This window comes from Ursus americanus, chromosome 16 (genome assembly GCF_024610735.1).
Source record: "Ursus americanus isolate L20-20 chromosome 16, mUrsAme1.1.p, whole genome shotgun sequence".
NCBI classification, from domain to species: Eukaryota; Metazoa; Chordata; class Mammalia; order Carnivora; family Ursidae; genus Ursus; species Ursus americanus.
The window spans coordinates 10454671-10470676 of record NC_142142.1 but is presented as its reverse complement, the minus strand read 5'-3'; the positions used below and the strand labels follow the sequence as shown (position 1 = coordinate 10470676).

Below are 16006 nucleotides of genomic sequence, written 5' to 3'. Positions count from 1 at the left end.
AGAGGACAGTTAGAACATAGAATGTGGCCGAGTTCCTGGGAAGAGAGTGGTTCAACGGATACCCAACTTCCCTCATTCCCTGCCGGAAGCAGGTGTGATTTCACAGGGTTCCTGAGAACAGGCATGGTGGCTGCAGAGTGGGGTGTCTGAGAGCTCCGAGCCAGGGGTCAGAAAAAAACAGGGTCTGGGCCCGCAGCTAATAGGCTGCAAGATTTGAGGCAAATTCATTCCCCTCCTTAAGAGGTTTCCCTGGGGGCTAGAGAGAACGAACATTTGTCTAGTCCTTTACATACATTGCCATGGATAATCCCCATAGGACCCCGTGAAATAGGTATTATTGCCCCAGTTTTACAGAAGCTTAAGAAGCAGTTGTGGAAATGGAAATGAGCAGCCCAACGTCACGTGGTTCTTAGTGGCAGATTGACTTGTGAAAGCCAAGTCTCTTGCTTCCTGGGCCGGCGGGCTCTGTCCCCCAAACACACTGCCTGCTTTAAGTAGAATACACGATGTAGGACTGAATTGTCCCAAAAAGACAATCTTACTTCCATCAACAGCAAGGAACTGTTGTATAGCTGCAAAAAATCCAAACACTAGAACTCTCTACACAGTTTTTCTTTCTCGTTCTCTTCCTAAATAATGTAGTTCAAAAGCCCTTAGGGTGGGGCTGAGAGCAAGACTCAGCATGGGGTGAGGGGACAGTGTGGAAGGCCAGAGGAGGGAGTCAGAACCAGAGTGAGGTGAGGAGGGCATCCACACAGGGCCAGCAGTGGGTGCAGGAGGAGATCCTAGCACAAGACTAGGAGCTGACCAGAGTAGGTGAACAGGATATCCATTGGGAGGCCAGCCTAAGGCAAGATGTGACAGCGGGAACAGGGCTAGGTGAGGACTGGCTCTATAATTAGTGGGGCCTAGTGCAAAAGGAAAATGCAGAGTCCCGTGTTCAAAATTATTAAGAATTCCAAGAAGGCAACAGCATTAAATCAAGCGTGGGGCCCTTCTAAGCACCAGGCGTGAGGCAACCGCGTAGGTCACATCCGGTGAAGCCGGCCTTGAGGAAGAGAGCGTCAGTATTGGGTTCAGGGAAGATTGGCTATGTACAGAGCGATTGATCAAATACATAAATATGTTAAGGATAATGGGAGCCGGTTTCTATCAGGAAAAGGAGTTACAAACATAGGAAGACAGAATTTGGATGAACTCTGTGGTGATAGACCATAGTTGCCCAGATATTGGTTTCTAAATAGCATCCTTCACTATAAGGAATCAGGATTCTCTGGAGAAATGGCTGACTCCCAGGACGGGGCCAGAAAAAGTACAAATGATCGATCGTAGGACATCTCATTGTGCCAGAAAGTAAGGAAGTGCTCCTCCCCCCCCAAAAAAGAGGGAGATACGTCAAAAGGACACAGAAGCCAGCTTGATGAGTCCCCCACTGGCTAAATCTGGAGCAATTGGAACATCAGGCTAAATAATGATAGAATAGCATATAGCCCATTGAATAAAATGGGGATCCATGAGTCCTTATTGATATAAAAAGGCAGGGAAAGTATGGAGAAAGAGTAACTTTATAATGTAAGAACTTAACAGTTCCCACCTTAATCAGGTGATCAAGTGAGCATCGCCCAGTAGGATAAATTGAAATCATGACCACCTGCTAGGATGCGGGGGGCAGTCCGTCATTACTTTTGCGATATTTCACCTAACAATGGATAGTCGGAGTTAATTCTAAGGAAAAACTAGACACAACGGAACTGATGTTCTACAGAATGCTAGACCCATAATCTCCAAGGCTGTCAAGGTCATGATAGTCAAGGAGAGACAGAAGAACCGTTTCAGAGAAAAGGAGTGTGATACTGTGATTTATAATAAGTAATAGATATTTGGTCTTTTTTTTTTTTTAAGATTTTATTTATTTATCTGAGAGACACAGAGATAATGACAGAGAGCCCGAGCAGGGAAGAGAGGGAGAAGAAGGCTAACCACTGAGCAGGGAGCCCGATGTGGGGATCGATCCCCAGGACCCCAGATTGTGACCTGAGCCGAAGGCGGACGTTTAACCGACTGAGCCACCCAGGCTCCCGGTATTTGGTCTTTGTTCACTGTTCCTGGCACATAGCTCCTAAAACTCCTGTGATTTCCTATATAAGAGCCATAGGGGCATCTTTTTTTTTTTTTTTATGATTTATTTCAGAGAGAGAGAGCATGCGCAGGAGGTAGCATGGGGCATCTTTTGTTATATTTAGTTTTGTCCTCATTCCTGAAAGCTTCAGAGAGGGAAAGGAATATCTTTTGTTTCCGTAACAAGTCCCTTTCAACTACATCTGAGTTTATGTTAATGAGGTGACATTTGGAAAGCCCCAGATAATTTAAGGATGGGCGCTGGTTGCCAGGGAAACCAACCCTGATTAGAAGGTTGGAACCTTCAGGGGCGCCTGGGTAGCGCAGTCGTTAAAGCGTCTGCCTTCGGCTCAGGGCGTGATCCTGGCGATCTAGGATCGAGTCCCACATCAGGCTCTTCTGCTGTGAGCCTGCTTCTTCCTCTCCCACTCCCCCTGCTGTGTTCCCTCTCTCGCTGGCTGTCTCTCTGTCACATAAATAAATAAAATCTTTAAAAAAAAAAAAAAAAAAAAAAAAAAAAAAAAAAAAAAAAAAGAAGGTTGGAACCTTCAGCCCCCTCCCTCGTACAGGGCTGGGACTTGGAAGCAGTCTTACTCCAGTGTTATCAACCCTGCATTTGCTGCCTGTAGTGAAAGAGTATAATAGCATTTTTTTTAAAGCAAGCTCTACGCCCATTGTGGAGCTTGAACTCACGACCCCGAGATCAAGAGTCATGTGTTCTACCAACTGAGCCAGCCTGAGGCCCCAAATCTGATTTATACAGTGAAGTCATATTTATTTTCAGAATACATTTTTATATCCTACACATTAAAAATATATGTTTTGTGTTTAGTGGAGAAATATTTTGGATCAGGTTTCATCAAAAGTAATTAGAAATCTCAAAACTTGTTGATATTTTAACACCGAGAAAAGGAACTTTCTAAATGTGTGCCAGTGTAATTCAATGTTATATAAAAAACGTAAGAGATAAAAGCGTATGTATGCATGACACAAATATTAGATGAAATACACAAAGCAAAACTCCCTAAGCAGGAAGTGGCGAAAAATATCTTGAAAGAGAGTTTACAAGGAAGGGAAACAGGATCGTGAAAAAAAAGAAGTTTGGAATACATATGGGACAGAGATTTGTTATAAAAATTATGGTTGAAGCCAAGGAGTAGGGGGAATTCCTATTTTCTCCTAGTGATCCTATTCATTACCATTACAGGGGAATTTCTTCCACCTCTCGGAAATATCAGGAAAAAGTGCCTTCCAAAATTGCAGCCTGCCCCACGTAAAGAAAAGTGAAATACAGCTGACTCTTGAACGCAGGTGTTAGGGATGCCGACCCCCCCACACACACGATCGAAAATTCTACTATAACTTTTGACTCCCTCAAAACTTAGCTACTAATAGCCTCCTCTTGACCAGAAGCCTTACCAATAACGTAAGCAGTCGATTAACAATATTTTGTACGTTATTTGTATTATCTCCTGTGTATTTACAATAAAGCAAGCTAGAGAAAAGAAAATCATAAGAGAAAATACATTTATAGCACTCCATGGCATTTATCAAAAACAGTCTGTGTGTAAGTGGACCTGGGCAGTTCAGACCCATGTGATTCAATATTTTATTGATGAGAAGACCAGACTCTGCCATCCACGGGTACGACTCCTCTATTAGATGATATAAACACATTAAGGTCACTGTATGAGGTCAAGTCATAAACTAGCTGACTTCAAACAGAAATTTATTCTGTCCCAGTTCTGCATGCCAGAAATCCAAAGTCAAGGCATTGGGAAGGCTTGGCTCCCTCAAAGACTCTAGGGGAACATCCTTCCTCACCTCTTCCAGCTGCTGGTGGCTGTGGTGTGCCTGGGCTGCCTCCCCCACGTGGCCTTCTCCCCTTTTCCCTGTCCTCTCTCCTAGAAGGACACCTGTCATTGGATTTAGAGCCCACCTGCATAATCTAAGACGATCTCATTTTGAGATCCTTGACTTAACCATATCTGCAAAGGCCCTTTTTCCAAATAAAGTCACATTCCTTCACCGATTACAGGGTTTAAGATACGTACATATCATTTTGTTGACCACTATTCAACCTGCCACATCATTCCTATGTGTGGCCTGCCCCTTTCCCCTCTCAAGCCAGCCTGCCAACAGATGGAGAAATTAAGTTCTTACTAATCTGAATGAGACTGTTTTAAATTAAGATGTGAATTTTAATCTCCAGGGTAACCACTAAGAAAATAACTTAAAAACATACGGCAAAAAAAAAAAACAAGAGAATTAAGACAGTGTATTTAAAAAATACACGTTTAACAGAAAAGAAGGCAGGAATAGAGGGAGAGAGGAACAAGACAGACATAAGAAAATGGCAAAATGGCACATGTAAATCCTACTTTATCAGTAATTATGTTAAATGTAAATAGACTTAACACTCCAATGAGAAAGGCAGAAAGTGGAAATATGGTTGAAAGGAAAAAAGATCCAACACTACTCTACCTACAAAAATACACTTCCTATTCAAAGACACAAATAGGTTGAAAGGAAAAGAATAGAAGATAATGTCGCATGCAAGTAGTAGCTAAAACAGAGCTGGGGTTGCTCTATGTCTATAGGCTAAATAAAATAGATTTTGCGACTAAAAGTGTTACTAGAGACCAAGGGCATTTTATAATGATGACGAGGTGACTCCATCAGGAAGATGTGACAATTATGGACATATACATACACAACAGCTGAGTCCCAAAATATAGCAAGCAAAACTTAACAGAATTGAAGGGGAAAATGAACAGTGTAACAATAGTTGGAGGCTTCAATACTTCATTTTCTTTTTTTTTTTTTTTTTTTTTTTTTTTTTAAAGATTTTATTTATTTATTTGACAGAGATAGAGACAGCCAGCGAGAGAGGGAACACAAGCAGGGGGAGTGGGAGAGGAAGAAGCAGGCTCATAGCAGAGGAGCCTGATGTGGGGCTCGATCCCATAGCGCCGGGATCACGCCCTGAGCCGAGGGCAGACGCTTAACCGCTGTGCCACCCAGGCGCCCCAATACCTCATTTTCAATAATGGATAGAAAGACTAGACCGATTCAACAAGGAAGCAGGAGACGTGAACAACCCTATGAACCGACTTGACCTAATAGACATCTGGAAAATACTACTACTGTAACACTCAGAGTATCTAGAAAACGCTCCAACAGCAGGAGCAGAATACACATTTTCCTCAAATGCGCAGGGAACATTCTCTAGGACAGACCATCTATTGGGTCATAAGAGAAGTCTCAATAACTTCAAAGAGACTGAAATCATACAAAGTATGTTCTCGGAAATAAAATTTGAAATAAATTACAAAAGAAAATTTGGGATAATAGCAAATATGTGTAAATTAAGCTACATTCTCTTAAGTAACCGAATGGGCCAATGGGAAAATCAGAAGAGAAATTAGGAAAAACTTGAGGATGAATGAAATAAGAACACAAGACACCAAAACCTATGGGATGTGGCAAAAGCAGTTTTAAAGAGAATCTTATAGATGTAAACATATTAAAAAAGAAAAAAAAGATCGCTTAACTTTCTGCCTTAAGACCCTGGAAAAAGAAGAGTTCCTGGTTAGCTCTGAGCATTTGTGAGTCTGATTTACTCTTCTAGCTTTAGCCCAGGGTAAGAGCACCGAAATGCCACAGTGTGAAAAGAAACCCTGGCCCCTACGGGACATTTGCCTCAGAACTAGCCCCAGTGCCCTCTAGCGGCCATATCTGTGAACCACAAGTAGAATCATGGAATTGACACCTTCCAGGCTGAGACCACAGCCCCACCTCCGCGGTCCAAAAGCAGAAGGTCACCTGGAAAAGGAGGATCCTGTTCCCTCTCCTGAGGTAACAACTCCCAGTCAGAGGCAACGTTCACAGCATTTACCTAGAGCCCCCCATACATTGCTTAGAGCAGACAGGCCTCTGTGCATTGCCCTAGGTGAGGCCCCCCTCTGGGATTTGGGGGCCTGCTGATTGTCGCTGTTCGTAGGCAGAGATAGTGGAGTCCCCTTGGGCACAGTTAGGTGTTCAATCTTCCCAAAATCAATGCTGAGAATAAGGGTCTGCCTTTGTGAGGTGGCCTAGGTTAGGGCCCAGGGCTTAGCCTGGAGCCAGAGGCTAACCTCAGACTGGGGCTGGAAAGGGGCTGAGACTGTCATCAAAACACAGGCCTTTCCTCCATCCTAAATATCTGTCCTCTGCCAGAGCTCTGTGGGCCTGAGGCCCCTCCAGGGTGCCTCCTGTTGCCGCCTGCCCACCTAGAAACTCTGGAGAAGTCGACTCTCCCACCCTTCCCAGCCAAGGCCCACAGCAGACCTCCTTCAAATCAGCACTGCCGTCTCCCCTGTCTTTGCACTTGCTGCTCTGCCCTTCATTTCCTTCCTGGCAAACTCCCAGTCACCCTTCAAGTCCCAGGTCAGCCATCGAGATCCCAGCTCCATGAGGCACCCCACATTGGATGCTCAGAGGAGTGGTCCTTGAAGCGGATGAATGAATGGCAAGGGTGGGCACTTAGGCAGTGGGAAGGTTGGAATGAAGTCATTCGGTCTCAACTAGCAGGGGTTCCCAGCTGCTTACTACTCGTTGGACCGAACGGAATTAGAACAGAGAGAGGTGCCATCTTGTGAGACCTGGGTGTGGCCTGAAATCACGACAGCGACAGCTAGGCCAGCTCTTCCTCTTTGTGGCGCAGCTGAAGCCAGGGGCAAAGAACATGGTTTGAGTGACCCATGGAGGACGCTTCTGGCTCAGCCACCTCAGCACCATAGCCCTTGCCTACACCTAGGACAGTAACCCTTGCCACACGTGGTAGGCAGCCATGAGGGGGCTCCGAGGACCCCTGCATCCGGATTTTCACTCAGTGTATTCTCCTCTTGAGTGTGAGCTGGATCTGGTCGCTTGCATCTAATGGGGAGAATATGGCAGAAGTGATAAGATATCCCATCTGAGATTAAGTTATAAAATAATGTCACTCCCACCTTGCTCACTCTTTCTGGCTCTTCCTGCTTCCTTTCCCTGATGAAGCCAGCTGCCATGTTGTGAGCTACTCCATGGAAAGGCCCATCTGGTGAGCAACTAAGAGTGGCCTCTGGTCAACAGCCAGTGAGGAAGGGTTCCCTGCCAACAGCCACATGGCTGACCTTGGAAGTGGAGCCTCCCCCAGTCAAGCCTACCGATGACTGCAGCCCAGCTGACACCTCAAGTGTGGCCTTGTGAGAGCCCCTGAGGTAGCGGGCTCAGCTAAGCTGCACCCCAACTCCTGACTCTCAGATTGTGTGGTGGACACAATGTTGTTTGACCACCGCCTTCTGGAGGAATCTGTCTCACAGCACTAGATAACCAATACACCACACGGGGTCGTGTAGCCCAAAGGGGCAGGGGGAAGGCTTGGCAGCCCAGGTGGGGCCACGGTTTCCCCAAGTGTCAGTGGCAACATGCAGACGCAGCCCCAGCAATAACTCACAGAGGACTCTCGTTTTTATTTATTCATTTTAGAAAATACAAAAGTCTGACATGGTACAATAATCTCATCAAAAGAAAACAGAACATGCAGAGGAGGGGCTGGATTTCTTCCCCGGCCCCTGCCCTCTCAGAAAGGCACAAATACGTGAGGCTTGGGTTTGGGGGGCCTCCTGACCTGAAACCAATCTGCTGCTCAGAAGGCCGGGCCCCTCTGTGAACAGGAAGAGGGACCCTTTCCTCACCCCCACACTTGGGGGTATGGGTTGAACAAATCGAGGCCCCGGGGAAGTATGGGGCTGAGGCCGAGTGCGGATCGTTCTGGGTCCAGGTCAGCACCCTGTGGAGGACCAGTCACTCCAACCAGAACGTGGTGGCTGAATAATCCCGGAGGTGGTGCGTCTGGACACAGGGTCATTGCCACCCCCATGCTTGCTCTGGGGGCCTCGGGTTGAAAAGACAGGCTGGACTCAAGCTGGAGCATTCCAGATGCTCATCACAGCACTCTTCAAGATGGGGACACCTGTGCCCTCCAAGTCTTCCCCTTGGTAAGAGGGGCCAGTCCTGCTGTGAAGTGTGGGGTCGGTAGTATGGGATGGAGGTGTTTGTATTACAAGTGGCTTCTGCCCCTCATTCTGCGGCGGGAAAAAGCAAATAATCTCACCGGCCTGAGCCACTGACAGCTGTCCTTCTTTCCCAGTTAACCGGGGCTGAGTTTTCTCTGTAATTTTGGGAAAGGAAGAGTGGGAAGGGTGGGTTGAGAAACCATAAAGGCCCGGATGTGTTAGCCGCCACCTAGAGCGGGACAAACTGGAAGTGAGAGAGTTTGGAATATTCACTTTTTCCTTCTTAAAAAAGACCTAACATTTGTAATGGTTTAACAAAATTATTATAATTTCTTTTAAATAACCCACAGACACCCATGACGCTTCCAAATTTACAGAACAAAAAAGCATTCGAGAACTTGGTAGAAAACGATTTGTAGCTGGTTCCTCCCAGGAGCTGGCCTCCGATGGTGGGCTCAGTTCACCTCCAGAACCTCGGTCTCCGGGAGGCCGAACTTGGTCTTGTGCTTGTCGAAGAGCTTCACCAGGGCCTCCATGTACATGGCATGGTACAGGTCTATGTCCTGCTGGGTTGGGTGCTCCAGCTTGGGGATGGTGATGGGCTCACCCACTGCAGGGATGGGGCAGAGGCCTCTGGTTAGTCAGCGCACTCGGCCCACCCTCCCTGAGCGTCCGCCATGATGCTGATGGCAGCGGCCCTGTGCTTCGTGCCAACCATGTGCCAGGAGCCGTGCTCAATGTGCTCCATCCCAGGCTGTCCCCCTGACAGGTGAGGAGGGCCCTGGGCATGGAAGGGACTGGCCCCAGGGCCCCCGGCCACTAAGCAGCGGGTGGGATCGACCCCGGCTGCACCCACTGCACTCGACCGGAAGCTTCTGAGAGCTGTGGGAGCAAGTAATGGCTTCGCACTTGCCCCGCTGTGGCCAAGTCATGTTGCCTCCTTGAGCCTCAGCCCCTCACCTGTCCCACGGGATCCTCCCTCCCAGGGCTCTGCTGAGGAATGGGACATCACGCGGCAGGCGAGGAAGGAGGGGCGCAACAGGCATACATCCGTGCATTGCTTTATTTCCTGCACCTCCACACCCAACTCATCCCGAGCCCTGGCAAAGACATTTTGGAAATTTCTCCCCAGTTCTCGCCCTTTCCTTCCATCGCCATGGCCATTCCCTCGGTCCCCAGCAGCTGCCAGAGAGGCCTCTGCATGGGTCTTGGGGCTTCCGTTTTGACCCTTTTAGCAGCCCCAAGAATCACTTCAAAGGGCAGTGCTGAACCTCTCCTCCCCCCAATCCTCAAGCAGCGCTCCATTCTTAAGGTGAAGCGCAAACTCATTCACACTGCCCCCAGGAGCCTGTCCCCCGCCAGCCACACCTGCACCTGGAAATGGCCCTGCTGCCTCAGAGCGAGCAGGCCTGGTATAGGATTTGCGTGTGACGAGAGCAGAGAGTGAGTCTGGGTCTGGGACCTAAGATGCAGGAAGTTAGTCTTTGTAAAAATACGAAGCAAAACACCTGACCCTGATAACTCGAAGTATCTACGTGAGCTTTGACCCCGAAAGTCCGTGGCTGTTGGCCTACACACTTCTGTGCTATCTCTGGCTTGTGAACCACACACGCGCACACACACACACACACACACACACACACACACACCCAGAACAACACAGCTGAGGGACAAGCGCAGCCAGTTTGTTGCTATATTCTCAGAGGCCTATGCTCCAGTCGTGTTGATGTTTTTCTTTCTGTTCCTCAACAATCTACACACTTTTGCTGTGGGAAGTCCACTCAGGCTCGTGTTTCTGACAAATCTCTCCTCCTCCTCTCTTTTGCTAGATGATTCCTATTCAGCTAGAGGTATGAGAGTCACCTCTTCCCTGGGGTCCACTATTACCCCCCCCCCCAGAGCACCCTGCACATTCCCCTCACGCCCCCTCCCGGGCTTTGCCTGACAGACTGGTCCTTCCCTCAATGACTCCGGGGCTCTGCACACACAGACTGCCGAGTCTGGTTTTCTCACCTGGCACTGCTTGGCTCACAGTAATGGAACTAATTCCCCACCGCCCACTCCCCACCCCCACTAGCCATTCCTATCAGTGCCCAAACATGTCCCCATCCACAAGGTTTAGAGCATGGACATCAGGACCGCATAGCCCGGATGTGAATCCTAACTCCGCCACAAGCCAGCAGTGGGGCACCCCAAGCTCAGCGGCTGCGGGCGGGGGAGCTCACCAACGGTGGTGATGGGCTTGGAGTAGGGCACCAGCCCCCACGTGTCGGAGGAGAAGAGGCCTCGGCCATGGAAGATGCACGGGGCAAAGCCAATGTACTTCTGGAACTTCTTCTGGACCCATCGGCCCCAGGAGCCCTCCTCAAAGATCACCTGCTTGTATACTTCATTCTCCCCGAAGGAGTAGGTGGGAACCAGGTCAGCTCTGGAAGGGAGAAGCCAGGGTCCGTCACACCCTAACTGCTGGCCTCTCCCTCTCCCAGCAGCATGATGTGTTTTCGCCTGAGGCCGCACAGTCCCACGCAAGCCTGGCCTCTCCGCCGCCTGCAAGGGCCCAGGGAGCACAGGCTGCATTTCTGCTCCACTCAGACACTCGGACTACGTTTGGACGACCTTGGTCTGCAGCTCTGGCCTCCAACCTCCCCTCTCCCAGAGGATGGCAAACTGTCATCTAGGCTTTCCTGGGGCCGGGGCCTTGCCTCCGGGAGCCAAGGAGTTGCTCTGTTGGGGCCAAAGTTTCAGAGGGCTGTGTGTGCAGTGTACACTGGTGTGTGTGTGTGTGTGTGTGTGTGTGTGTGTGTGTGTGTGCGCACCTGTGTGTGTGGAGTGGGCACTTACCCGTGGCGTAGGGCCAGTTTTACAAAGCCCTTGCGATTACGCAAGGTGACCGCGTTCTTGCCAGGCATGGAGCTCAGGGACTCGGCTGCGCCCCCCACTACGATGATGATGGCATTGCCACTCCCATTCTTTGAAAGCAAGTAGTCTATGGTGTCCCTGTTCACAGGGCAGATGCCTAGTATGGAGAAGGACAGAGAGTCAGGGCTGCCCATAAATGCCCCCCTACCCGTGTATAGCCAGGCCTAAACAGAGAGAACTGGACTTGGGCTCCAGACCTAACCCAGCCTCTGGAAGTTATATGGCCCTGCCTAAGCTATTTGTTTTTCTGAGCCTCGGCTTGCTTATCTATAAAATGGGTATAACGATATGAGGTTGTTGAGGGAACTCGTTCATTTGGCAAACATTCCCTGAGGTCCTAACTCTGCCAGGCTGTTGCTAGGTGCTGGGGTTCCCAGTGAATCAGGGTGGCAGGGGGTCACAGGAGGTGGGTAAGGACAGAGCCATTGACAGTGACTCGGTTGTGCAAAGGGCAGCCCAGGGGCTGCAGGTGCCCAGAAAAGGGGTCGGAGAAGGCTTCTCAGGGAAGATGTTATCCAAGCTAAATCCTGAAGACCATATGGACAGCTCTCCTGCTCAGACCTGGTCCGCCATGCCTGGGGCACGCTGCCATCTCTCCGCACAGGACCAGCCCCTGGGACACAGTGTGTTGGCCTCCGTTCCCTCTACCACCTCGCTCAGCGGCCAGGCCTGGGCAACAGAGCCCAGCAGGGGCAGGCCGAGGGGAGCTCTCACCTCCCGACATCAAGTACTCCCTCAGCACTGGCATCCGGAAGTTGCCGGCCAGCGTGGCCAGGTAGGGCCTTATGCCGGGGAACTTCTTGCTCACTTCTGTGGCCTCTGTGCTGAAATTGCAGAAGGCACCCAGGCCCATGATGCCGTGGGGGTGGTATCCAAAGATGTAGTTCCTGGTGGTCACCAGGTTGTGTGTCTTCACCAGCTGCAGGGAAAAACTCGGGTCATGCCAGCAGAGGGGTACTGGGACACGCCCAGGAGATGGGGGAAGGACCCAGGGCGCCCTCCCCCATGCGACTCTGCACAACTGTCCTGAGACTCGTGGCAACTGCCATTGAGACTGTGAGTCCCCGGGAGGGGAGTGGGAAACTTTCCCTCTCATTCCCTTACTTCTCCAGTGAAACGCACCAGGTCCTCTCATCTACACCCTGCCAGCCTCCTGCCTGCCCTCCTCCTGGGCCCGTTCTCCTCATCCAGCCCCTGCCACTCTCAGAGAAAGAGGGGTGTCCAGTTTGGGTCAAGGTAAAGTCCATGTCCCTTAGTTTGGCCGGAGAAGGGACAGTGCAGCTGGCCTGAACGGAAACTTCCTTCCAGGCAGCCAGGCTCAGCTCGTGCTCTATTGCAGGGAGGACAGGGAAGCAACAGCCCTGTGCCAGCCCTAGCAGGGGCAGGGGGCCAGCCAGGCAGCTGACCTGTGGTACTATCAACAAAGCTGTCCTGGGGTTGGTGGCTGGGAGGGTGGGGTGGAGGGTGCAAAGTTGCCCTAGACTTTGAGGCACCTGCCAGAACTATATGGAACATGGTAGGGGTGGGGGGTGCTGAGAGCAATGGAGAGCAAGACCATTTTGTTCAGAAACATCACTTCTTTTCTGATTAGAAAAATAATGAATAATCATGGAATATTTTTAAAATATAGGAAAGTAAAAAGATAATCCAAAGCTCCTGTCCTACCTCCATCCTGATAAACCACTCTGACATGTCGAGCTCTTTTGCTACTCAAATATACACGTGCTCTTTAAAAACCCCAAAATTAAGGGCACATGGTCAATATCAATTTTACATAATTTTCTTTTTAAAAAATATTTATTTATTTATTTGACAGAGAGAGAGAGAGCAAGCATAAGCAGGGGGAGCAGCCAAGGGAGAGGGAGAAGCAGGCTCCTCACCGAGCAGGGAGCCTGACACGAGGCTCGAATCCCAGGACCCCGGAATCATAACCTGAGCCGAAGGCAGACGCTTCACTGACTGCGCCACCCAGGCGCCCCTCATTTTTACATAATTTTCTACCAAGCCCATCATAACTATTTTTCCTTTCACAACCCCTGAGTCACATGTATTTCCTGGCTGATTATCCTGTCCCATAGCTATGCTGTGTGTAATAGAATTATAATCAAACTCCGAAAGATGGATCTTTAAAAGCCTTCCAAAATGTCCTTCAGAAATAATCCTTCCATAAGTACTTTATTTTTGTCCACATATCTGATTGTTTGACAAACTTCTAGAAATCACAGTTCCCGGGGCCAAGGGTATGAACGTTTTGGTCCTGTGGGCTGCCCTGCCTCTAGAGGGATGCCACTGACAACACCCCCACTTCCCGTGCCTGAAAGTGCCCACGTCCCTGCACTGGTGCCAGCTGGTGGCAGAGCCACGGGCCACTGGCAGAGTGTTCACAGCCTGGGTTTTCCATGACTCCCGAGTTGGGAGCCCCTGGCTGGGGAGAGGACTTGGTGTTCAATTTGGAGGAGGGGGTGTTGGTGGCTGGCCCTGGGAAACTGAAATCTGAACCTTCAGGTGACAGAGGCCCACGGGGGATGGAGCAGATGGTGGCCGGCACCATTCCCAGCACTATGACTGTGGGGACCTGTGTGAGCCAGACCCCGATTCCACCCCCCGCTGCTCCGGCCTTCCTACTCTTTCCTCTACTTTGCCTTTGGCAAGCACATTAGAGCTGTTCAAAACCCAACCAGGGCTTTGCTGCCCACTACAGAAATGGAAAACAGCAGGAGCCTAAGCCGTGACTATTGGGAAGGGGGCAGGGGGGAGCGTCTAAGAGGGGGCCCGGCTTTACGTGAGCTTCGCGAGGAGACTGTTCTGAGAGTTCACCTCCCGAACAGCAGGGGTGCCCCCCACACTAGCTCACATAAAGCTGGAACCTGGAGCCGGCTTCCACGTGGGAGGGACGTGTCTAGGTAAGAGACGAGGCAGCCGGCAGCACACTCGTAACCTGCTCCGGAACTGAAGGCAGGGTCTGGGAGCCCAAAGCATGAAATGCGCTGGAAGAGCCCCCATCTAGACCGTTCCTTCGACTGCAAGGTGGAGACGGACGCCTAGAGAAAGGAGCCATCACTTCCCAAAGGTCACAGCCCTGCTACTGACTTGCTTTGGGACCTCAGGACAGTCCCTCTTCTCTGGACCTTAGTAGGACCATCTGGGAAATGAAGCAGATGGACAGATAGACCATTCTAAGCTCAGAGAGTCTTTCCCAGTCTCCTCTCCAGAGATCCTGCCTGTAACTCAGGGCAAGGTGACCCAGGCGCCGCCCCTCCTCTTCCAGGTAGCCGGTGGTCCTGGCGGCTGCCGCTAACGCGCAAGCCCTCCTGTGCTGGGAGAAGGGATGCTCTCCGGGCTTGCTGAGCTGCTCTGCTGGCAGAGAGCTATACAAAGAAGGGAGCGCGGAAGTGTGGGCGGGTGGTTACAGCTAGAGACCGTTACATAACCACTGGCAAGAGGCCAGGAGAAGGGGGAGGGCCAGGAGGGCCACACAGAACACCACGGAGCGTCAGCCCTGACATCAGGTCACCAAGGTCAAACCCTCCCCGCACAGAAGAGCAGCGTGAGGCCCTGAGGATCAAGGGCTCGGCCAAAATCACCAGTGGGCAAGAGCAGAGCGCAGGCCGAGGCTCCATGCCCCGGCCGGCCTCAGGCCCAGGTTGGCTTGGGTCCAGGTGCCTAGGGGCCTCCGAGGGCCAGCCCACATGTGCCCTGCAGCTCTAATTCCCAGCTGACTTCTTGGAATAAAGGTGCGAAAACGACACAGAGTTCTGTTTTGGTTCTTTCGGAATTGTGGACGTCAGCGGGGAAGAGCCCCTGCGTGTCCCAGCTCTGGCCAGTGGTCATCAGGTCACCCTGTTTTGGGTGGAGGGGGCTATTGGATTCGAGGATTCTTCCAGAGGGACAGGCTGCTCTGATCACTGTGGCCTGACCCTTGACGTAAGGGTCCCAGCAGAGAGAAGAGTCCACAATCCCTCATACCCACCCATAATTTACCCCTTCTTATCATATGAACAGCTCCATTTTGCAAGTAAGGCTAATGAGGCTTAGCGAGCTTGAGAAAGTGTGCCTGTGGTCCCTTGGGCAGAAAGTGACAAAGTCTAGCAGAATCCGCTGGATGGTGAGCCCACTGAGGGAAACCGGGGCCGACTCTTCCGTGTCCCCGTGCCCAGCACAGAGCCCAGAGCTGTACAGGGAGAAACACCCACTGATCAGTGAATAGAGTGACCGAGCAGGAACTCAACCCAGGTCTCTAATCACAAAGCAGAGGCAGGGAGACCCAGGAAGTGGGGCTCGATCGAATGAGGAAATCCGGGATCGAGTCTCTCCCAGAGAAATAGGCAGTAGGAATTCAGTGGGAAAGAGCCTGGGGCTTGGATTCTAGTACGAACGCCGGCCTGGACTCGCCATGCGGCCTGGACCAGATCGTGCCCATCTCTGGGACTCAGTCTCCTCACTTCCAGAATGAGAGCCTTAGGTCTGATGATACAGCACTGTTCCGGCCACAGCAGCCTTGAATTCCTTGCAGCCGGAGAGATGGGGTCAGGGAAAGGGAGGAGCGGGAGCCCTGACCCCAAGGATCCTGGGAAAACTGGCTCAGGCTGTGGCGAGCAGAGCGAGCTTCCTCCCAATGCTGAGTGCAGTGGAGGAATGTAGGGTTAGCCGGCCACCTCCTCTGGGCAGCACGCCAGGATGTCTCAGTCACTGACTCACAGCAGCAACCATACACCACCCTGCACCACGCACACATTCACTCTCACACATGCTGCCTCGGCTCTTCAGACCCCACCGCCTTCTGCTGGGTCACCCCAAGCAGCTAGGGTGTGCCAGTGCTGGGGTGCTCAGTGAGCTGGCCAGACAGGTCTTTCCCCTGCAGGAAAAGCCTTCATGATCCTGCCAGACTTAGCCACAGTCCCCCAGCGCTGCCCACGTGCACCTGGGCCCAG

At 50.9% G+C, this 16006-nt stretch overlaps 1 protein-coding gene across 1 annotated transcript in view; it reads right to left on the bottom strand.

The window, feature by feature from the left end:
• Window positions 1-7590: 7590 nt before the first annotated feature.
• The window catches only part of DGAT2 (diacylglycerol O-acyltransferase 2), a 31207-nt gene continuing 22791 nt past the window's right edge, over window positions 7591-16006 (bottom strand). Inside the window, exons 5-8 of the mRNA XM_045816236.2 lie at window positions 11790-11994; window positions 10998-11172; window positions 10382-10584; window positions 7591-8766 (exon numbers count right to left, since the gene is read on the bottom strand). Of these exons, the coding sequence (XP_045672192.1) occupies window positions 8612-8766; window positions 10382-10584; window positions 10998-11172; window positions 11790-11994 (738 nt within the window). The 3' untranslated portion in view covers window positions 7591-8611. The remainder of the gene's footprint in view (window positions 8767-10381; window positions 10585-10997; window positions 11173-11789; window positions 11995-16006) is intronic.